The 24,910-nt window shown below is 41.7% G+C and overlaps 1 protein-coding gene across 5 annotated transcripts in view; it reads right to left on the reverse strand.

The window, feature by feature from the left end:
* The window catches only part of LOC122921591 (death-associated protein kinase 2-like), a 69,715-nt gene that overhangs the window by 9,769 nt on the left and 35,036 nt on the right, over positions 1–24,910 (reverse strand). For 4 of the 5 annotated variants that reach the window (XM_044271682.1, XM_044271680.1, XM_044271681.1 and 1 more), the window contains 5 exons: positions 18,514–18,598; positions 16,674–16,782; positions 12,058–12,128; positions 7,686–7,822; positions 2,639–2,860 (listed from right to left, as the gene is read on the reverse strand). In XM_044271682.1, coding sequence (XP_044127617.1) covers positions 2,639–2,860; positions 7,686–7,822; positions 12,058–12,090 — 392 coding nt within the window. In that variant the 5' untranslated portion in view covers positions 12,091–12,128; positions 16,674–16,782; positions 18,514–18,598. The remainder of the gene's footprint in view (positions 1–2,638; positions 2,861–7,685; positions 7,823–12,057; positions 12,129–16,673; positions 16,783–18,513; positions 18,599–24,910) is intronic. The other variant, XM_044271683.1, reaches the window with a different exon arrangement.

A 24,910-nucleotide genomic window follows, 5' to 3' on the forward strand; every position in this document is an offset into this window, starting at 1 on the left:
CTCATTTTGAGATTAAAAAAATCTTTTTTTAATCAGTCTTTATTAAAAACATTCAGTCGTTTCTGAGATACCAGGGTTACAATCAGTGTCTGCAAGCTGTCACAGCTGTTTTCTCTGAATCCTGTCACCTGACAGCTCATGTATAACTCATCTCTGATCTCAAACACTTATTATAGCTCAATTGTTATCAAACTGATAAGAATATGGCATAAATGTTTATGAGGTCAGGAGATCAGATAAAAGAGCTACACATGAGCTGTCAGATGACGGGATTCACAGCCTGCAAACAGATTGATATTTTAACCCTTGTGTATTATAAATGGCCTTTAAATCCTGGAAAACTCCTTTAAAGAACATAAGCCGTTCTGAATGACTACTATGCAATAAGAACAAGGTCAGGAAGGGGGTGAATACTTTTACACTGCGCACTGTGTAGCTCGGATGAGGTAGGACAGCTTAGAGACTAATGTCTAGAAGAGACTTGCTTTAAAGGCTAGGTTAAAGGGTTGTTCCATCTGAGACATTTATGTTATATCCTGTAGATATGCATAAATGTCCAATAGGTTCGGGCCCTGCTTCTATCTCAAGAACAGGGCCCCGTAGCAATCAGCAGGGAACAGGGCCCCATTCACTTGGGTCAAAAATAGCCATATCTGCTAATTATCCAGAGCATGACGAGGCCCTGTTCATGAGACAGCAGGTAAATATGCCATATATGTCCCAAATATATTACCCTCATCCGAGCTACACAGTGCGCAGTGTAAAAGTATTCACCCCCTTCCTGACCTTGTTCTTATTGCATAGTTGTCATTCAGAAAGGCTTCTGTTCTTTAAAGGTGTTTTCCAGGATTTAAAGTCCATTTCTAAGACACAAGGGTTAAAAATCAATCTGTTTGCAGGCTGTGAATCCCGTCATCTGACAGCTCATGTGTAGCTCTTTTATCTGATCTCCTGACCTCATAAACGTTTATGCCCTATTCCTATCAGTTTGATAAGAATTGAGCTATAATAAGTGTTTGAGATCAGAGATGAGTTATACACGAGCTGTCAGGTGACAGGATTAAGAGAAAACAGCTGTGACAGCCACTGATTTTAACCCTGGTATCTCAGAAACGACTGAATGTTTTTAAGGAAATGAAAAGCAGCACAGAGGAGATGAGCACAGGATGACATTAGCATCACAGATTGTTATGTAAAGTACACATCCTTCACGTTTTTCAATAAACTCCGTTTTTTCCAATAGTCATGATAAATAGGCCACCCAAACCGCAAGCAGCTGTGTCAACAAGGATCCGCCCGCCTGTGTTTACACCGGTGCCGGACACTGGATCGGTTATCATAGACTTGAAATGCACAGCTGGAGCCACACAAGACAGAAGACATGTAAACAGCCCTGTCTGCTTTCTCCACGGAGAATACATACACAAGACACGCCAGGAATATCTCTACACTCGGGATTCTGCTGGCTGGACCTGGAGACCCCGACAAGACTCCTTTAAAGTGAACCTCACCATTCATTATATGTATCCTAAAGTGAATTTTGCAGAGCCACTAGGGGGAGCTCTTGCCATACAAATTGTCCCTGGTCCCAGTATGAAGTAAGCTCACAGGCTCCCTCTAGTGGCAGCTGCAGACAGACAGAATTTTACTATTTAACTTCACGTTGCGGGATCGGAGCTCCTACCACTATCAAGATACATTAGGAGATTTATCATCGCGGCAACATGATGCTAAAGGGCACCTGCAATCAAGATCAACCCTATAAAACAAGGCGCACTGTCTGAGAGGGTTGATCCTGCTGATTAAAATGATACCTGCCTACCTCTTCGATGCGCCTCAGCTTTCCACTGGTGGTCACACCCTTCACTGCACTCAAGACCTCATTGGCATAAAGAGTAAAAGTCTTTTTCTCTTGGGAACGCCACAAGCGATTTTCACAGGACAGGTATCATTTTCATCAGCAGGGCAAACCCTATCAGGCATTATGGATTTTTCAGTAGGGTTGATCCGGCTGATAGGCGCTGTTTAAAGGGAAAGTTCTGTGAAAAGTGATCTTCTAGTAGGTTATAGTGATCTGGTCACTGCTTTTTAGAAGACTCCAACCCCTTTGACACTACGCAGAGATTTCTCTTACAGGAATATCTTGACTTGAATACCCATTAAACATGGGGCACTCAAAAGGGACAGTCCTATTTGGATTTTTAATAGACTAGATGACCACATGGAGTCCTATTGCTGGGACATAAACTTGAAGGAGGAACCTAGTGCTTATCAAGCCCTCTAAAATCCATGAGCTTCATCGACTAATTTGGCTAGTGGGGCGTTCTCCAAGTTGGAGGACCACTCTTTAGTACTTTGAAGTAGTAGGATGTTTTACAAGGGGTAGTCAGTGCGTGGTTTACATCAAGTGGTTTCAAGAGGGGCCCTCGGAGAACAAGCCATCATCTAAAGTCATTGTGTGGAAGGAGACTAAAAACTATGGCTACAATGTGGAGTAAAGCAACATCTGCTTCTTTCCATGTTCCCTACAGGACACTTCCGGTCACAATTTCCCATGAAAATGTCCCCAAATTGAGAGTCTGTCCCACAGGAAATGAAGACCGCCAGCACTGGAGGGACCTGTCCATCTTGTACTTACAGCTCCAGGATCAGCACCATTTCTGCTTTGCTGGCGAACACGTCGTACAGCCTCATGATGCTGGGGTGCTCTAGCTGCTGCAGGATAGACACCTCTCTTTCTACTTGTTCCCGGTCAAGTCCCATACGGCTGCCTTTGCACTTGCGGGTCTTGATGAACTTCCCAGCGTAAAAGGTTCCTGTGTTCTTCTCTCTGCATTTCTTCACCTCTCCAAAGTGACCACTGAAAAATCAAGAAGGTCGCCATCGTGAATAATGATGTATATAGATATATATATATATCATCTATATATTCTCAGGGACCATGAGCTGGCGTATCTAATCTATGTGATAATGTCTGCTGAGCCAGGGTATCTAAGCCTACCATGTGTGATCCTGCATCGCTGTAGACCTGATATTTCTAAGGCCTCTTTCACACGGGCGTCCCGGATTCGCTCTGGATAATGCTTAGTAAAATGTCGATTGAGGGGTTAAAAAAAAATATATATATATATATAATTAACTCCCCTCATCCTGTTGTTCGCGCAGCCGGCATCGTCTTCTTTCTTCTTCCTTCAGGACCTGCAAAAGGACCTTGTGGTGACGTCAGTGCAGGTCCTGCTGAATGAAGATAGAAGGATCACCACGTGGTGAGTGCGATGACGTCAAAGGTCCTTTTGCAGGTCCTGAAAGAAGAAGAAGACGATGCCGGCTGCGCGAACAACAGGATGAGGTGAGTAAATTTAGTATTTATTTTTTAACCCCTCAATCGACATTTTAGTAAGCATTCTGTATTAAGAATGCTATTGTTTTATAATAAATAAATAATAAAATGAATAGAACACCTAACCTGAACTTCAGTGACGAAGTCCGGGTTCGGGTCTGGGTACCACAGTCAGTTTTTTCTCACGCGGGTGCAAAACGGATTGCACTCGCGTGGAAAAAACTGAACATCGGAACGCAATCGCAGTCAAAACTGACTGCAATTGCGTGCCTACTCGCGCGGGTTTCCCGCAATGCACACGCGACGCGTCCGGAGCAAATCCGGCACGCCCGTGTGAAAGAGGCCTTATACTTCCCATCATGTAATCTATAAAACAGATATGACCATGTATAGTACGGTACGAAGCAGATATGATGATATGTATAGGATAATGCAAATATTACTGTGTACGATATGATGCAGCTATAACTACAGTATATATAGTATGATGCAGATATGACCATGTACGATATGATGCAGCTATAACTACAGTATATATAGTATGATGCAGATATGACCATGTACGGTATGATGCAGATATGACCATGTACGGTATGATGCAGATATGACCATGTACGGTATGATGCAGATATGACCATGTACAGTATGATGCAGATATGGCTATGTATAGTAGGATGCAGATATGACTATGTACGGTATAATGCAGATATGACCATGTACGGTATGATGCAGATATGACCATGTATGGTATGATGCAGATATGACCATGTACGGTATGATGCAGATATGACCATGTATAGTATGATGCAGATATGACCATGTACGGTATGATGCAGATATGACCATGTATGGTATGATGCAGATATGACCATGTACGGTATGATGCAGATATGACCATGTACGGTATGATGCAGATATGACCATGTATAGTATGATGCAGATATGACCATGTACGGTATGATGCAGATATGACCATGTATAGTATGATGCAGATATGACCATGTACGGTATGATGCAGATATGACCATGTATAGTATGATGCAGATATGACCATGTACGGTATGATGCAGATATGACCATGTATAGTATGATGCAGATATGACCATGTACGGTATGATGCAGATATGACCATGTATAGTATGATGCAGATATGATTATGTACAGTATGATGCAGATATGGCTATGTATAGTATGATGCAGATATGACTATGTACGGTATGATGCAGATATGACTATGTACGGTATAATGCAGATATGACCATGTATAGTATGATGCAGATATGACCATGTACGGTATAATGCAGATATGACCGTGTACGGTATAATGCAGATATGACTATGTACAGTATGATGCAGATATCACCATGTACGGTATAATGCAGATATGACTATGTACAGTATGATGCAGATATCACCATGTATGGTGTATAATGCAGATGTAATTATGTATAGTATGATGCAGATATCACCATGTATGGTGTATAATGCAGATGTAATTATGTATAGTATGATGCAGATCTGACCATGTACGGTATAATGCAGATATGACTATGTACAGTATGATGCAGATATGACCATGTACGGTATGATGCAGATATGACTATGTACGGTATGATGCAGATATGACCATGTACGGTATAATGCAGATAGGACTATGTATAGTATGATGCAGATATGACTATGTACAGTATGATGCAGATATGACCATGTACGGTATAATGCAGATAGGACTATGTATAGTATGATGCAGATATGACCATGTACGGTATGATGCAGATATGACTATGTACGGTATAATGCAGATAGGACCATGTATAGTATGATGCAGATATGACCATGTACGGTATAATGCAGATATGACCATGTACGGTATGATGCAGATATGACCATGGACCGGATAATGCAGATATTATTATGTATAGTACGATGCAGATATGACTATGTACAGTATGATGCAGATATCATGTGCTTCCTATAGATTAGATACCTGTACGCGGCACATACATTAGGCCATGTTTTATGAGATATTTCCTTCAACAGGAAGGAGACAGGACATATGAGGTGATTGGGTGACTGACGGGGCAGATACAGGGCGATAAACATTTCCTGTTTACAGGACATCGTGTCATGGGTATACGCTGCGATAGACTCAACACTAGACACAAGTGATAAAACTTCTGCCCAGATGTAGACATTCCGCCTGCAGGAAGGAGGAACAACTTCCATCATTCTCATCTCAGGCAGAAGAACGTACCGGGCCTAGAGGATCCTTCAGCGGGCCAGCTTCTGACCACAGAGGCACAACAAAAGTACCACGAGGTCCAGCAGAGGGCGCTATATGGAAACAGTATCTGCACATCGTGTGGTTTTAAGAAATGTTATATCACTGTATAATGGGATTACCTGAGTACTACATGGGGTATTATTTCTGCACTGTATAGTGGTATTATTTGAGCTCGATATGGGGGTATTATTTGAGCATGGTATGGCTGTACTCTTTGAGCACTGTATGGTAGTATTATTTGGTCAATGTATGGTAGTATTATTTGGTCAATGTATGGTAGTATTATTTGGTCAATGTATGGTGCCATATTATTTGATCACGGTATAGTGGCACTGTTTGGGCCCTGCCTGGTCACTGTATGGTGCCAATAGTTGTCAACTGTAGGGCTGTATTATTTGATCCCTTTATAGTAGCATTATATGACCAGTGTATGGTGGTATGATTTGGTCACTGTATGGCAGTATTTTTTCAGTGTATAGTGGCATTATTTGAGCACTATATGGTGGTATTATTTGAACATGGTATAGTCAGTATTATTTGATCAATGCAGCGTTATATTATTCATTATTATATTATATGGCCACTATGTGGCGATATTATTTGTTCACTGTATGGTGGCATTATATGACCAGTATTATTTGGTCACTATATAATGGATTATTTGAGTACTATATGGTGGTATTATTTGATGAATGTGTGCTGTTATTATCCGGTCACACCCCAGTAGCTTTTAAGTGACTATCGCTGTGACCGCAGTCCCTATTCAATTCACAATCAGTCGGTATTATGTCACCGCCATGGTGCGCGCGTTCCTCTCTCCTTAGCGGTCACTGATGATCCCCTTCCTGGTTATAATGAAGCACCGACATTCATCTATTCTCCTTCTTCCACTTCTAATGAATAAAAGTACCTAAGACAAGCTGCACTCTATAACGCTATTAACTCTCCCGCCGCGTGCGCAGTCATTGCCTGTTTTCTTCGTTTTTAGTGCGACTTATGCGTTTCTAAGATTTTTTTACCTCATTGCGCTCAGAGTTTGGTTTGAGTCGTAAATTATTGAGCGGCTTATACATAATTTATAGAGTCTGGCATGTACTAAATCAAAGGCCTCAAGAGAAAAGAGTGATAGCAACCAAAATAGCGTGTGATCCCATGTTCTCAAGCCATAGCTAGACTGTGAACCCAGACGATATGATCCACCGAGGGGAGGAAGGGCTGTTATGCACCCTGCAAACCAAATGTGTAACTGGCTGCAATGAGCATTTTTACCCATAAGTTTAAATATAAACAATTTTAAGGATATCTTGTCCTCCAACTTTGGTGACCACTAAACATGGCCATGATTCCAGGACCTATCAGGGTTGTCATCCATAAATTTCATATCAATGCAGGTTTATATGGTACCAGTACTGGGCTCTTACCCCGTGGAGGACAAGATACTTAAAGACTCAAAATCTGTTTGATATGTCATAGAGCATATCTTCTCTCTCTCCGTGATCCTCGCTTCTACTGAGTCCACCTTCTGCAGCATGTAGAGAGAGCCTCTCTCTTGTCTCACTCTAAGGACTAATGGGGGTCTCAGCACTCAGACCCCCGCCAATCACACTTGTCATATGTCTCTAGGAAATATCAAACGTTTTTTGAAAGCTCAGTAACCCTTTAAGAAATGAAGAATGCCTTAGAGGCTTATATTTTAGGGTGGTACTGGCTCTCCAGCTTTAGTGACAATGCTCCTTGGGAAAATGTTATGCAAAGAAGTATCTGTCAGAGAAAGAGAACCATCTCGCTAGTGTCACCTTCTGTAAGTTAATTCCTTTACAAGCCTTGGAACATATTTGGGTTGGCTGCTTTCCCTTATCACATTCCGAGGCTTGTTAAAAACAAGTCAGAGTTTGACTCATAGGGATCCAGAAGGTGGCACTAGCGGCACAATCCTCTTCCTCTAGGAGGTACTTCTAGGCTTCTATTTTATCATCAATATTCGAGATAAATTGTGGTGACATCACAGCGACAAAGCAATTGTATACAAAACTAATTGCCTCCAGTCTAATCCACGTTTACCTGCCCAACTTCTCAAGAAGCTCATAAAGGTCCTCCACGTTCTGATGCTTAAACGCGGTCATGTTTGGATTAAAAACTTCGTCTTCTAGGTTCACAAGCTCCTCATCATCTCCAGAAAACCGCACTTCTTCCGAAGACTTGGAGAAAGAAGGTAAAGGTCAGCTACAAAGAAAAACCATGGTGTGTTCTTACTCAGGAAGAATTGGGGTCTTAATGATGTCTTGGTTTCTAACCATTGACTGAAACACGTGATCTTTTCAGAGTTCCTTGTGCTATACATGTCTCTGAAACTCTCTGAGGAATTTTACACTGATTTTGTGCCAGCTACTAAGAACAAGACAACACTTTAACTCTTGTTTAGCCCTGGTTCTCCTCAGATCCTGCATCTTAGTTCTTAACTTGAAACATCTGTATAATAAGAAAAGTATGCACAGTATAGAGGAATTTGAGGCTGTAGGCGCGCCATACATTGGACAGTTGAGCAGGATTGGGCATATTGAAATCCAAGCACCTAATTCTTCTTCCTCATGACAGCTGCCCTCGGGATGAGTTGGGAGGCCCCCATACAGACTAGAAAGTCATCCAGTCTCACTGAATTTGGAAGATTTTGCTTACAATAATTTAGTATGTATGCCCAAAGTTATTGTCCTGTTGTGTTCCTGTGCTAGTGGGAGAATGAACAGGGTGGGTTTTATAGATAACAGGACCATGGGCAACAAGAAAATTTGGTAAATCCTCCATGCTTGCCATTTTAGACAGGTTTCATAATCCCTGTTCATTTTTGGCTCATTTTAAATTTCCTGGTGGTCTTGGAGGGCATGTTTTACATGCCCTAGTGGTCTAGAGTAGTGAAGGGGTTCATTTAAATTCCCCGGTGGTCCAGAGTAGTGGAGGGTTATATTTTCACTCTCTGGTGTTCTAGAGCAGTGAAGAGGTCAATGGTAACTCAGACTGCTATTGATAGTTTCATTGGCCTCTAGAAAATGTGGCCCAGGTTGCCATCTTGAAACCTGGTCTGTGTCTGAACCAGCTACCTTCAAGCACCAATTCCACTTAGGATCTAGGACACCCTATTGATTCTCCCTCAGCAGCATTGTGGGACTCAAATTCTACATACACCCCTTACAGCACTGCCACATTTTGGAGAGGCCAGGCTTGAGGGCACCAACAAATACCAGGAGGACAGGGGTCCATTTGTCAATTTTATCTTCCGTAGGGTTGCTTCCAATTTAGCAAAGCTGAGGACCACTGTGATTTTGCTCAATACAAGTATCAGGATGGGGAGGAGGGTGATTAAGGTTTTTGTGCCATGAGGCCCCCGTTCTTCTATATATCCAGCCCTGATTAATTACAATTAATTCTAATAATTAAAAATGACAGGTGTTAAATACTTGGAATAAGCTGTTAATTATTATTTTGCTGGGATGAGAGCAGGAGACATGGCCATCTGAGACATATTTCATTAGAACACACATTGGGCTCAGTTTTTCCCGCCATATGGAGCAGCAGTCCAGGAAATTCATAATGCTGGCTACAATAATAAGAAAAGACATATCCACTGCAGACAACACAACTGTGTCACGTCCTTAGAGCCAACACTCGTGGCACATACTGGGCTGAAAACAGGAGAGGTCTAAATCAGTTGTCCTGGTGGCATTGAAAGTGAATTTTCAAAAACAATTCCCAAAAATTTCCAAGTAATGTTGCAGAAAATATTATCATCTCCCTCCGAAAGAATACCCATGGAAGCTATACTGGTTGCCACAAAAATAGGCAAAAAATTGGGTAATACTTGGACCAATGCCAGTTGTGTATTAACTAGCGCACATGCCTTGCGCCACATTTATCATGTGTTTTGGACACTTTTTGCACCTCACTAGGCAAATGACATGGCTTGGCAAAAATTTCTAATATACGTACTGTTCCAAAGTAAAGTGGATCATTCCACAGAAAACCCAGCCATGTGATGCCACTCTTCTGAAAATTCTGTTTCTACCGACATCATGTCCTCTACCGGGTTTCCGGCTTAGTCTATGGACATGGCATTACTTCTGCTGTGGATGGAGCCAGAACTATTCCTTTTCCTGGGAGAGGAACAGTTCTGGCCCCATCCACAGTGGAAGTGACATCACGTCCATAGCCCAGGCCCTGTGTAAAGGATGTGACGATGGAAACAAGATTTTCAGATGAGGAGTATCATGTGAAGAGGTTCTCGGGAAGACTGATTCATGGAACTTCGAAACAGCAAGTACATTGCAAAACCAAATTCTTCATGTGTACTTGAGGTGGGCGTGTGGGATCTGCTGGGAAACAGGAAAAATGTTTCAATCGACAAAAAAAAAAAAGGTTAAGCATTGTTATGTCTTTATTGCTGCACAGTTTTCTGGACATATGGGACCCATACAATAGATGGGAGAGGGTAAATCTACCCCACCAATGTGATCGCAACGAAACATAACGGACGGATAAAGAAGTGAATTTACAGGGCGTCGTGTTGGTTGGTAGTCACTGGTGACAACATCATTTTGGTATTTTCTGTACAAGACCCCTGGGTGTGATCAAAAATTCAGTAAAGACACATAAATTCCAAGAGGGAGAATCTGTGCTGCATGCATACGGCAGACCATGGTGTGCGCTGACTGATCTGATGTGAAGAAGCAAAGCAACATGTAGAGGGTGAAAGACGAGACCTCAAACAAAGCCATGCAGAAAATCATCAACCAACATATGGAAAACTACAGCCCTACTTGAGGTTTTCTTCTCTACTCATGCTTAAAGCTAAACCCAGAATTCTGCACTGTAGGAGCTTAGGCTCAGGGGTGTCTCATGAAGGCCACAACTGTTCACAGGACCTATCAGGGCGTATGGACATCATAGAGGTGGGTTCCTGCTCAAGACAAGCAGCTTCTGGTCTGGAGGACTTGAGCAGTCCTTGTATTCCTGGAATGAGCATTCATCTAAATTTAGGACTAAATCTAAATAGGACTAACCATGCTTTTCAAAAGGCAAAATCCATGGTTTGCTGGAAGTTACCGAAGCAGAATTTGGGGAGAATGATTGCCCCGGCCATTTTTTAAAGGTGTTGTCTTTGATGACCTATTGCATCATATGACTCACAGGTCAGGAGGTGGAGCTAAACGGTTGTCCGTTTCCAATAGCAACCTGCAGATTTTTTAAAGCAGCTCAATATATCAAGGTCATAGGCCACTGGTTTCAACATGAATTTATGGTGGGCTTCTGCACCTACAAAGTAGACAACATAAACAGGAACAGCTGCAGGAAGAAGGGATAGAGAGGCAGGACCATTCATGGAAGAGGTGGATCTCAGACTACCAGACACTGCCTCCTGTAGTCACTGATCAGCTCAAATGTATCCCAAAACATCACAAGATCTATGAAGAAACCATCTCTTCCTCACCCAACACAAACTGAAGACTACAGCTTGGACTTACAATCCCTTGAGTTCATGTTCCCATTCCAGCCCTTACGGAGGCCTAGAGCACTATATATTTATTTCAGGGGCGGCCTCGATGAATGAACCACAGTTTCTCTCAGTTTGACACTCTGCTTCACCATGTATTATGATGTGGAGGCAGAAGATAAGTTCACAAAGTCAATAGTTTCAATTGCAACTCTAGGGGTGGAAATCTGAAACGGTGGCTGAATGAAAAATGTATATTTTATACTCGGTGGTTAAATCCCTGGAATGTATGAGACCGGACAGAATCTCACCATAAGGGAAAATGAACGGTATAGCTGATGGGCCTGGGAAGGGCCTACTAATTACTGCACCCAAGAGGAGACATCACAAGTTAAAGAATAGGTATCTTCACCTTCCAGGAGGAAAAGAATGACCAAGGAGCAGACTTGCCAACCTCTATTTATAGTTCCTCAGACTTGAGGTCTCCCAAAAAAAGGCCTTCTAAACTCATGGCCAAGCAGGCAATGCATGGCAATGTTCTTTCGGGTTGGCGCTATTCAAAAAAGATCAATGTGAAATTATGTGTGGGCCAACAATGTAATGTCCATGGTTGCCTTCAGGTACATCCAACTGCCACCTATGTAAATATCACCACCAATGACATCACTGCAGCATTTATACCACCTCACAGTTATTTCTACATAATTTACAGGTATATGGTGTATGATTGGTCAGTGCAGAAAGCAGATCATGTGGCTGTCAATCATAGCAAGCACAGAAAGAACATGATTAGAGTAGCAAAAAACCAATGTAATGTCCACTGGAAGAGATGCGCCTCCAACCAGTTAACAAAGCAGAGCCATGGTCAGCAGTTCCCAGCCATTGATTATGGTCAGCAGTGCCCAGCCACCTTTAGTATCATAGCCCTTGCTCGCTAAGGAACATTCTCACCTTTGGCCCTCCTGAAGGGCCCCTTTCCCCCATACTGGCAAGATCTGGTACCTTGCCCAACAGTGTCAAGGCTGAAAATACAAAATATTGGAAACAATACAATCAAAGACACACAAGGCAGTATTATAGTAGTTATATTCTTGTACATAGAGGGCAGTATTATAGTAGTTATATTCTTGTACATAGGAGCAGTATTATAGTAGTTATATTCCTGTACATAGGAGCAGTATTATAGTAGTTATATTCTTGTACACAGGAGGCAGTATTATAGTAGTTATATTCTTGTACATAGAGGGCAGTATTATAGTAGTTATATTCTTGTACATAGGAGGCAGTATTATAGTAGTTATCTTCTTGTATATAGGAGCAGTATTATAGTAGTTATAGTCCTGTACATAGGAGCAGTATTATAGTAGTTATATTCCTGTACATAGGAGCAGTATTATAGTAGTTATATTCTTGTACATAGGAGCAGTATTATAGTAGTTATATTCTTGTACATAGGAGGCAGTATTATAGTAGTTATATTCTTGTACATAGGAGCAGTATTATAGTAGTTATATTCCTGTACATGGGAGCAATATTATAGTAGTTATATTCTTATACATAGGGGGCAATATTATAGTAGTTATATTCTTGTACATAGGAACAGTATTATAGTAGTTATATTCTTGTACATAGGAGGCAGTATTATAGTAGTTATATTCTTGTACATAGGAGCAGCATTATAGTAGTTATATTCTTGTACATAGGAGCAGTATTATAGTAGTTATATTCTTGTACATAGGAGCAGTATTATAGTAGTTATATTCTTGTACATAGGAGGCAGTATTATAGTAGTTATATTCCTGTACATAGGAGCAGTATTATAGTAGTTATATTCTTGTACATAGGAGGCAGTATTATAGTAGTTATATTCTTGTACATAGGAGCAGTATTATAGTAGTTATATTCTTGTACATAGGAGCAGTATTATAGTAGTTATATTCCTGTACATAGGAGGCAGTATTATAGTAGTTATATTCTTGTACATAGGAGGCAGTATTATAGTAGTTATATTCTTGTATATAGGAGCAGTATTATAGTAGTTATATTCTTGTACATAGGAGCAGTATTATAGTAGTTATATTCTTGTACATAGGAGGCAGTATTATAGTAGTTATATTCTTGTACATAGGAGCAGTATTATAGTAGTTATATTCCTGTACATAGGGGCAGTATTATAGTAGTTATATACTTGTATATAGTAGACAGTATTATAGTAGTTATATTATTGTACATAGGGGGCAGTATTATAGTAGTTATAGTCTTGTACATAGGAGGCAGTATTATAGTAGTTATATTCTTGTACATAGGAGCAGTATTATAGTAGTTATATTCTTGTACATAGGAGCAATATTATAGTAGTTATATTCTTGTACATAGGAGCAGTATTATAGTAGTTATATTCTTGTACATAGGGGCAGTATTATAGTAGTCATATACTTGTATATAGTAGACAGTATTATAGTAGTTATATTCTTGTACATAGGAGGCAGTATTATAGTAGTTATATTCCTGTACATAGGAGCAGTATTATAGTAGTTATATTCTTGTACATAGGAGGCAGTATTATAGTAGTTATATTCTTGTACATAGGAGCAGTATTATAGTAGTTATATTCTTGTACATAGGAGGCAGTATTATAGTAGTTATATTCTTGTACATAGGAGGCAGTATTATAGTAGTTATATTCTTGTACATAGGAGCAGTATTATAGTAGTTATATTCCTGTACATAGGGGCAGTATTATAGTAGTTATATACTTGTATATAGTAGACAGTATTATAGTAGTTATATTATTGTACATAGGGGGCAGTATTATAGTAGTTATAGTCTTGTACATAGGAGCAGTATTATAGTAGTTATATTCCTGTACATAGGAGCAGTATTATAGTAGTTATATTCTTGTACATAGGAGCAGTATTATAGTAGTTATATTCTTGTACATAGGAGCAATATTATAGTAGTTATATTCTTGTACATAGGAGCAGTATTATAGTAGTTATATTCCTGTACATAGGGGCAGTATTATAGTAGTCATATACTTGTATATAGTAGACAGTATTATAGTAGTTATATTCTTGTACATAGGAGCAGTATTATAGTAGTTATATTCTTGTACATAGGAGCAGTAGTATAGTATTTATATTCTTGTACATAGGAGCAGTATTATAGTATTTATATTCTAATACATAGGGGAAGTATTATAGTAGATATATTCTTGTACATAGGAGCAGTATTATAGTAGTTATATTCTTGTACATAGGAGCAGTATTATAGTAGTTATATTCTTGTACATAGGAGCAGTATTATAGTAGTTATATTCTTGTACATAGGAGGCAGTATTATAGTAATTATATTGTAATACATAGGGGAAGTATTATAGCAGTTATAGTCTTCTCTATGGGGGAGTAATCATAACAGATATATCACTGTACATAGGGGCAGTATTAACTACATCTAAACAATGTTGAAATGTGACAGTCATTTGACATGATTAATGGACTCTCTCTTTTATGTCGAAGTCTTTATTGTGTGACTGCAGGGAAATTTGAACTTATCCCTGGAACAAGGTACCTGATGAGGAACTAAACACAAAAACCTGCAATTTCTCAGTAATTACACTCTTCGTCTCTGTATTAGCACAGAAATGAAAGACGCAAATGCAAAAGATTTCATTAAATGTTTTATCTTCTGCTGAAAGGATCTTAACATTTGCAAAACTCGGGCCTACAGGACCCTTTCTGATCTCCCAGCGCTGTGCGCTTCATGTAGGAAACATTTCAGAGCTTGAAAGAGAACCTGTCACAATAGAAATCATTAATACCGTACATAGTGCCAAGTGCGTAGCCTCCAGTGTGAGAACATGACTGTGCACTGAAGAGCTGACAGAGGCGTGTGCAGTCCCATTAGCAGGAAAAATATACCGTATTTGTTTTATTGGAGGAACGTTCCGATATTGATTATTACAAAGTCCTCACATTGAGTGTAATGAAAAGAAAATGTACAATAAAATTCCTTTAATCCGGCATTAAAGAGATTTGTCCACAAGGTAATGCAGTAACGGTGTGTATTTGTGCAGTGGGAAGTATTAGGTCAGGTTTAAGCGAGATTGGCTTACAACAATTGACCTAATACTTCCATACAGTACTGGAAAAACAATGCCATATGATATTCAAATAATACCACTATATAGTGCACATAATACATGATATAGCCTTCAGTATGACGCACTGTGTCTAAATAGTACTTCTATACACATATAATAGCACCATCCGATGTACACATAATAACACCACACAATGCACCTGTAAGACTGCTATACAGTGCTCAAACAGTAATTATATAATGTAACACAACCATCACTATGCACTGCTCTATATATATGTGTATATCCTCACAGGGTGCACACATAATGCGACTACTATCATGCACTGTTCTCAGATAACACTACCATACTGTGCACACATAATGCGACCATTAGGATCTGCAGTACTCAAATAATACCACCATACCATGCCTACAAAATGCCCCCATTGTTATGTCCTGCGTTCAATAATATCACCATACACTGTACAGCACATATAGTGGGCAGTTTTGGCACAACACAGTGACTATATAATACAGCTGTGCGCTATGTTTAAATAATACCACTATATAGTGCACACATAATGCTACTATACTGCATATATAATACCACCACACAGAGAGCACATATAATACTACTGTACACTGAATATATATACCACCATACAGTACACGCATATACCACTATATAGTGCACACTTAATGTTCCCAGTATAATGCAATAAGCTTAATCATACCAACATACATAATGCCACTGTACACTGCATATATATACCACCATACAGTACACGCATAATATCACCATATACTGCCCATATACCACCATACAGTACACGCATAATACCACTGTATGCTGCACATATAATACCACCATACAGAGCACATAATTCTACTGTATAGTGCAGACATAGTGCTACTGTATACTGCATATATACCACCATACAATGCACACTGCACATTTAATATCACCATATACTGCCCATATACCACCATACAGTGCACACACAATGCTACTGTACACTTCACATTTAGTAAAACCATATACTGCACATATAATACCACCATACAGTGCAAACATAATTCTACTGTAAACTCCACATTTAATGCCACACAGTGCACATATACCACCATACAGTGCACATATACCACCATACAGTGCACATATAATACTACTGTACACTGCACATATACCACCATACAGTGCACATATGATACCACTGTATATTGCATACATAATGTTATGCACTGTGCTCAGATACTATTACCATACAGAGCTCAGCCATTATATAATATCCACATGGCACCATATACACCCATATATACATACCATGTACACACTATACTGTATTTAAGGAACATTACTGTCCGTTTGTCACCTATCACTGGATTTTCATGGTCACAGTTCCTTCTTAAGAACAAGTCACTTCATATTACAGAAAAGAGACAGTGACAGTAGGTGAACCCCCGGGCACTTGGCGGCCACTTACATTACAAGGTCTCTGCAGTCTTCAGAACATGATCCTGGGTCGCAGCGCAGAACTAAACCCCTGACAGCCTCCTCCGTCTGCTGTCAGTTTTTGGCATCAAAGTGAAAATCTGGAAGAAGAAAAAAAAAAGATCCTGTCAGTCCAATGAGTGAGAGACAGTGGGCGAGCGCAGGGCGCGGAGACGGAGGGCGAGCGCTGGGCGCGGAGACGGAGGGCGAGCGCTGGGCGCGGAGACGGGGGGAGAGGGCTGGGCGCGGAGACGGAGGGCGAGCGCTGGGCGCGGAGACGGAGGGCGAGCTATGGGCGCGGAGACAGAGGGCGAGCACAGGGCGCGCAGACAGAGGGCGAGCTGTGGGCGCGGAGACAGAGGGTGAGCACAGGGTGCGCAGACAGAGCGCGAGCGCTGGGCGCAGAGACAGAGGGCGAGCGCTGGGCGCGGAGACGGGGGGCGAGGGCTGGGCGCGGAGACTGAGGGCGAGCGCTGGGCGCGGAGACGGAGGGCGAGCGCTGGGCGCGGAGACGGAGGGCGAGCTTTGGGCGCTGAGACTGAGGGCGAGCTTTGGGCGCTGAGACTGAGGGCGAGCTTTGGGCGCTGAGACTGAGGGCGAGCTTTGGGCGCTGAGACTGAGGGCGAGCTTTGGGCGCTGAGACTGAGGGCGAGCGCTGGGCGCGGAGACTGAGGGCGAGCGCTGGGCGCGGAGACTGAGGGCGAGCGCTGGGCGCGGAGACTGAGGGCGAGCGCTGGGCGCAGAGACAGAGGGCGAGCGCAGGGCGCGGAGACGGAGGGCAAGCGCTGGGCAAGCGCTGGGCGCGGAGACAGAGGGCGAGCCAAACTTTACAGCAAAACCACACTGACCTCCTTTCCTGTATAGTAAATAAGGACAAAGCGGTATAATTATAGGAGATAATAGACTCCCAGCCCTGGGCGCGGAGACACAGGGCGAGCGCTGGGCGCGGAGACACAGAGCGAGCGCTGGGCACAGAGACGGAGGGCAAGCGCAGGGCGCGGAGACGGAGGGCGAGCGTAGGGCGCGGAGACGGAGGGCGAGCGTAGGGAGCGGAGACGGTGGGCGAGCGCAGGGCGCGGAGACGGAGGGCGAGCGCAGGGCGCGGAGACAGAGGGCGAGCTCTGGGCGAGGAGATGGAGGGCGAGCGCTGGGCGCGGAGACGGAGGGCGAGTGCTGGGCACGGAGACAGAGGGCGAGCCAAACTTTACAGCAAAACCACACTGACCTCCTTTCCTGTATAGTAAATAAGGACAAAGCGGTATAATTATAGGAGATAATAGACTCCCAGCCCTGGGCGCGGAGACACAGGGCGAGCGCTGGGCGCGGAGACAGAGAGCGAGCGATGGGCGCGGAGACACAGAGCGAGCGCTGGGCACAGAGACGGAGGGCGAGCGCAGGGCGCGGAGACGGAGGGCGAGCGTAGGGCGCGGAGACGGAGGGCGGGCGTAGGGAGCGGAGACGGTGGGCGAGCGCAGGGCGCGGAGACAGAGGGCGAGCGCAGGGAGCGGAGACAGAGGGCGAGCTCTGGGCGAGGAGATGGAGGGCGAGCGCTGGGCGCGGAGACGGAGGGCGAGTGCTGGGCACGGAGACAGAGGGCGAGCCAAACTTTACAGCAAAACCACACTGACCTCCTTTCCTGTATAGTAAATAAGGACAAAGCGGTATAATTATAGGAGATAATAGACTCCCAGGAGGGGGGGAAGGACAGAGCTGGAAGATGTCTGCCAGACAATGGCTTCTATACACGGAAATGAGGGGGGAAAAAACTCAAAAATACAAGAATGAATGGGAAAAAAGGGACCACTGCTTGGGAGGGGGAGATATGAAGTTACCTTCTCCAGGTATCTGTAGAACAAAGGATGATTCTCAGGAAGAGGTGGCAGAAAATTGTACTTCACATTCATAGACTGAGATGTTCTGTAGAAAGAAAAGATGAATTAGCAGTCTCTTAAAGGGGTTATCCCTAGAAAAATATTCTACAGTTTTCAAACCAGCTCCTCGATTGGAATACTTTTGTAATTGCATGTAATTAAAAATTTTGCATAGCCACTGAGTTATTCAATAAAATGTAGCAGTATAGCGCCACCTGCTGTTTGTTTTTTTCTTATATCTTTGACCTGCTCCCTGAGATGGCCGCACATGCTCAGTTTCATCCTTCAGCTGCCTCCTGAGCTGTGATAGGGAGAGCTGAGACACGCCCCCTGAGCTGTGATAGGGAGAGCTGAGACATGCCCCCTGAGCTGTGATAGGGAGAGCTGAGACACGCCCCCTGAGCTGTGATAGGGAGAGATGAGACACGCCCCCTTAGCTGCAGCAGAATAGACCCTCCCCTGAGCTGTCAGCTTGATATAAATCTAGCAGAGCAATGAATGGGAAGATCTCTGGATCCATGTGAGGTACAGGGCTGGTTCTGGCTTTGTTAGAAAGAGATTAGCATGGACTATATTATGTCAGATTATTATTTTTTTTTTTACATTAAACATGGGAGAATCCCTTTAAATAATAGATAGATAGATATGAGATAGATAGACATCGGAATTTGATATACAAGGAGTGATCTGTACAATGCAGATTTGTATTTCTCAGGGTTACCCCCACCTCCCCACCCCCAGCACATCATGGGGATCACCTCTACAGATGACAAGGAATGTTATGGCAGCATTCACATTGGTGAGGTTTCTACATTACATTATGCAAGTACTGGAAATCAGACATATTTATGGAGCCACGTTTGGAATAAGGAGACCTCTGAATTGAAGAGCTGACAATCATTAGACGGCATTTCGTGGCGATAGGGGAAAAGCAATAGTGATTATTCCGGAGCCGAGCTCCTGGCAGTGTCCTCTCTTATCTCAGCCTGTGAAGAGAGCATCTTGTCTCTGCTCCGTGGACACTTGACTCCCTCTCTGCTCACCCAGGGGGAGATGGCGTCAAGCCAAAAATGTCACTTCAGCCAGTGAAGCTCAGCGTAGAGGGGCAGAGGCCTAGCTCCTGGTGGGACGTGTGCCAAGCCTGGTATCTTCAGAAAAAGATACAGAGCTGGAGCTGCGAAATAAAGACCTCTGCCTGCTGTCAGTGAATGGGGACATTTCTAGTTTACATCCAAATGCGAAAAATAAAGCTTTGTTACATCTAAAAAGGTGTGGGCTTCAGACTGATACACTGTAACAAACACAAGACATTCAAAGCTGGGGGGAGCCGATAACTTCCAGCTGCTAAATCCAACCTATTCAGATCCATGCTTTCTCTGATAGCAGATGTTGGCCTGACTGGCAGCAGCTACAGGATGCAGTACCATGGGCGGCCTCCAGGCGGCCGGTTTCCATGGATGAAGGATCCAGCTGCAGAACAGGCACACAATACATGAAAGCCTCAGCATGAGCTTCCAATTACTCAGAATAATTGCAGGATCCTTGACCAACACAGCTCGATCCGCATCACATCCTGGGGCCTTGGCTCATACCATTAAACTCAACTGTTGCAAGAGTCTCACTTTTCTCTTTACACACTATATGGCTTGCTCAATCCTGGTGAGAGCATGAAAACAGAGTCAACAGATTCCAAAAATCAGAATATTATACAATCTACAACTGCTCAAATGTAACTAATAAAGCATCTAATTTACATGACCACGCCTCTGATGATAAGATCACACCCCTGAGGAACTCAGGGCAGCAAATACTAGTTGTGACTAAATGACTTTAGCAGTTTCTGAGCTATTTTATTTAGGACCGGCCATAGTCCACCTACAGTTGGGTTTGATTCCTACATTTTATACGCCCACACAAAATCGGAACTGCTGCCGATTTTCTGTCCGGATTTGCATATAGAAATTCCACAGCAAAAGTAGCAGCATCCAAACGCTACACAAATATGTGCTACAGTCAAGTCGGACCTGCGGTGGATTTTTGTTCTGAAAGGAAGTAGACACGGGTTATGAAAAACTGTTACATAAAAAGGAAGATCTTTTTTTTTTTTTTTTTTTCTCTAGGTCAAATATGTCTCATCTAAAAAAAAAAAAACAACAGGAAGGGTGTGAGCTAAAAATAAAAGTGTAAAAAAAAATCACTGACATGAACTTTAATGTGAAAACTGTCACATAATTTAGCAAATATCACTTTATTATAAAGTTTTTACAGACAAAGACAAAACACAAAAGGGAATGTTTTTTAATTTTTGATTTAAAAAAACAAAAACACCAAAATAAAAAAAGATTATCAAAAGTTTGTCAACTTGAGCGTCCTATTATACGAGCTGTTTTACACTGGCAAAATATGGGGGGTATGAATGATCGCTAGTACGATCATTCAGTCTCCTTACAGTTTGCATTATGTCGGCTGCACATTTTCTTTTTACATGGGCTGCCGACATCAGTGATCATACTAACGATCATTCACACCCTATACGGTTTGCATCGGCCCATGTAAAAAGACCCTATATACGCCATTCACTTAAAGGGGGTCTGATAGCAGTTGTGACCATGCTAAACTGCTGACTGCACTAGATTAGGCCTGGATAAAGCAGAATAAATATACTTTTTTGTGGAGCTTTTATTATCAGGAGTAGTGAAAATATGAAGTTTTATTCTGCTAGGTTCTGCTCCCACAAGAGCTTCAGTGTGACGTGTTCTCTGCATTAAACGGCTTCACAGCCCTTCTCCTCGGGTATGAGGGACAGCTGTACCTTCCAACCAGGAGACCACCACAGCTGTCACTCAGAGTGGACGAGAGGGCAGAATAAAACATCATATTCTCACTACTCCTGATAATAAAAAAAACTCCACAAAAAGTATGTCTGTCCTGCTCTCCCTGGCCTCTACCTAGTGCTGTCAGTAGTTTAGTATTTTCAAAACTGCTGACTGATTTCCTTTAATAACACACCAGATATTCCACTAATTTTATGACTTCCTTAAAATCCAAACACTCGACGGCTTAACCTGTCTATCCACCTTCCCTGGCAGCTCCAACGGTAAACAGGCCGATAATAAGCCGCTCCCTAATAATCTACAGTCAGCAATTCTCAGCCAAGAAAGCAGCCGTCAGTAGTCAACGTGATTTTTGTGTCAGGTGGTAGCGCCACGAGGACCCTTTATACAGCAAATTTGATGTAAAATTTATGATAAAAATGTAAATATGGACCCTGTAGACCAGGCTTCAGTGGCACTCAGTGGATGTTATACAACGTAATTTATATTCCACAAGCAGTAGATCAGTCACAATAGAAGTGAAACCTCTTATAGCATGAAGTGAAAACACTATAGCAGTACCATAGCATTTCCTCAAAAAAAAACAAAAAAAACCACAGAATTAAGAGACCTAACTATAGTTCCCTAATAATACTACTACATAGTGTGCTAATTATGCACTGAACACTGCCTAAATAGTAATGCCATACAGTGCCCTAATAATACAACCACACAGTGCAGTGCCTAAATAGTGATACCATACAGTGCCTAAGTAATACCACCACACAGTGCAGTGCCTAAATAGTGATACCATACAGTGCCTAAGTAATACAACCACACAGTGCAGTGCCTAAATAGTGATACCATACAGTGCCTAAGTAATACAACCACACAGTGCCTAAATAGTGATACCATACAGTGCCCTAATAATACAACCACACAGTGCCTAAATATTACTGTCATACAGTGCCTTAATAATACAACCACACAGTGCCTAATAGTAATGCCATACAGTGCCCTAATAATACAACCACACAGTGCCTAATAGTAATGCCATACAGTGCCCTAATAATACAACCACACAGTGCCTAAATATTACTGTCATACAGTGCCCTAATAATACAACCACACAGTGCCCTAATAATACAACCACACAGTGCCTAAATATTACTGTCATACAGTGCCCTAATAATACAACCACACAGTGCCCTAATAATACAACCACACAGTGCCCTAATAATACAACCATACAGTGCCTAATAGTAATGCCATACAGTGCCCTAATAATACAACCACACAGTGCCTAAATAATAATACGCTACAGTGTCCCAATAATAATGCCATACAGTATATAAAAAAAACACACACTAACTAAATAATACTGTCATAAACTACCCTAATAATACCACAATGCACTGCCTAAACAATAATGTTATACAGTGGCCTAACAGAAATGCCATGCGCTGTCTTATAATAAGGCCGCCCAGTGCACACTGATAATACATAACACACGGCCTAAATAACAATGTCAGAGTACAAGACCACCACATACTGTAAAGCCTAAATAATAAAAAGCCATAATGTAATACCATGCACTGTTTAAATAATAAAGCCATACAGTGACCTATTAATACCACCATACACTTCCCAACTAATGTCATACAGTACACTAATACAACCCTGCACTTCTGAAATAGTAATACCATAGAGTGCCCTAATAATACCAGCATCTGGTGACAATAAATGCCATACAGTGTCCTAATAATATCACCATACAGTGCCTAAATAGTAGTGCTATACAATACCCAGGAAGGGCCTCCTATGTCCTGGGTTACAAGCCAAGCACTAGAGACCGGTAGTATAACGCTGCTGTGAAAAATCCTGAGAAAAGGTGGGGGAGGCCCCTAGATGGTGCTGGCCCTAAAACAATTCCCTCTTTTTGCCTTCCCTGTAATCCAACTCCGCTTTCCCTCATAAATATGACATGTGATCTTATAAAACCGCCATATACATGTGGCCGTTAATAACTAAAATAACTTACATTACAACAATAGCGTGTGCACACTCTTCTCCACAACAGGCTGCTCAGATCACCAGTTCCCAGACAGGGCTCCCCACATAGCATAATCCTCGTCGCTGCACGAGACACTGCAGGGCGGTTTTATATGACAACAGGTAGAGGAATACTACATAAACTATATGACATCCATAAAACGTATGACTCCCTTGTACCCTCCCTTATATCCTCCACTTTTGCATTTTAACTTTCTTTTTTTTCCAACTTTGTTTGTGGGCCAACTATGTACTTCATACCGTTTTATACATAGGTGGCGGTTTTTTATTGAATGAAAAAAATAAACCATTTAGTCCTATAAATCACAGGGGAGGAAATATAAAAGATGGACGTTCTCTGCAGGTGGACCCAGGGAGCTGTGCTGTAATCTGGGCCATGACTTCACCACAAAAGTATCAAGGAGGAAACGGCACTAGTAACACACGAGTACTTAACCCAGATCTGGGACTGATAGTGTACATACACAACCGTACTGACTGATGACTTACAACTGTACATCCATCTCCTCCTGCCATTTCCTTCCTAATGTACATGCCTGAGTGTAATGTGTGCGGTGATATGAGGGTGCCAGTAATGCTTGGCAAAAAACTGATCTCATCTATAGGGCGGTATTATAGTAGTTATATTCTTGTACATAGGAGGCGGTATTATAGTAGATATATTCTTGTACATAGGAGTAGTATTATAGTAGTTATATTCTTGTACATAGGAGGCAGTATTATAGTAGTTATATTCTTGTACATAGGAGGCAGTATTATAGTAGTTATATTCTTGTACATAGGAGCAGTATTATAGTAGTTATATTCTTGTACATAGGAGCAGTATTATAGTAGTTATATTCTTGTACATAGGGGCAGTATTATAGTAGTTATATTCTTGTACATAGGAGCAGTATTATAGTAGTTATATTCTTGTACATAGGAGCAGTATTATAGTAGTTATATTCTTGTACATAGGAGCAGTATTATAGTAGTTACATTCTTGTACATAGGAGGCAGTATTATAGTAGTTATATTCTTGTACATAGGAGCAGTATTATAGTAGTTATATTCTTGTACATAGGAGGCAGTATTATAGTAGTTATATTCTTGTACATAGGAGCAGTATTATAGTAGTTATATTCCTGTACATAGGGGCAGTATTATAGTAGTTATATTCTTGTACATAGGAGGCAGTATTATAGTAGTTATATTCTTGTACATAGGAGCAGTATTATAGTAGTTATATTCTTGTACATAGGAGCAGTATTATAGTAGTTATATTCTTGTACATAGGAGGCAGTATTATAGTAGATATATTTTTGTACATAGGAGGCAGTATTATAGTAGTTATATTCTTGTACATAGGAGGCAGTATTATAGTAGTTATATTCTTGTACATAGGAGCAGTATTATAGTAGATATATTCTTGTACATAGGAGCAGTATTATAGTAGTTATATTCTTGTACATAGGAGGCAGTATTATAGTAGT

Source organism: Bufo gargarizans, chromosome 11, assembly GCF_014858855.1.
Source record: "Bufo gargarizans isolate SCDJY-AF-19 chromosome 11, ASM1485885v1, whole genome shotgun sequence".
In the NCBI taxonomy this organism is placed as follows: Eukaryota; Metazoa; Chordata; class Amphibia; order Anura; family Bufonidae; genus Bufo; species Bufo gargarizans.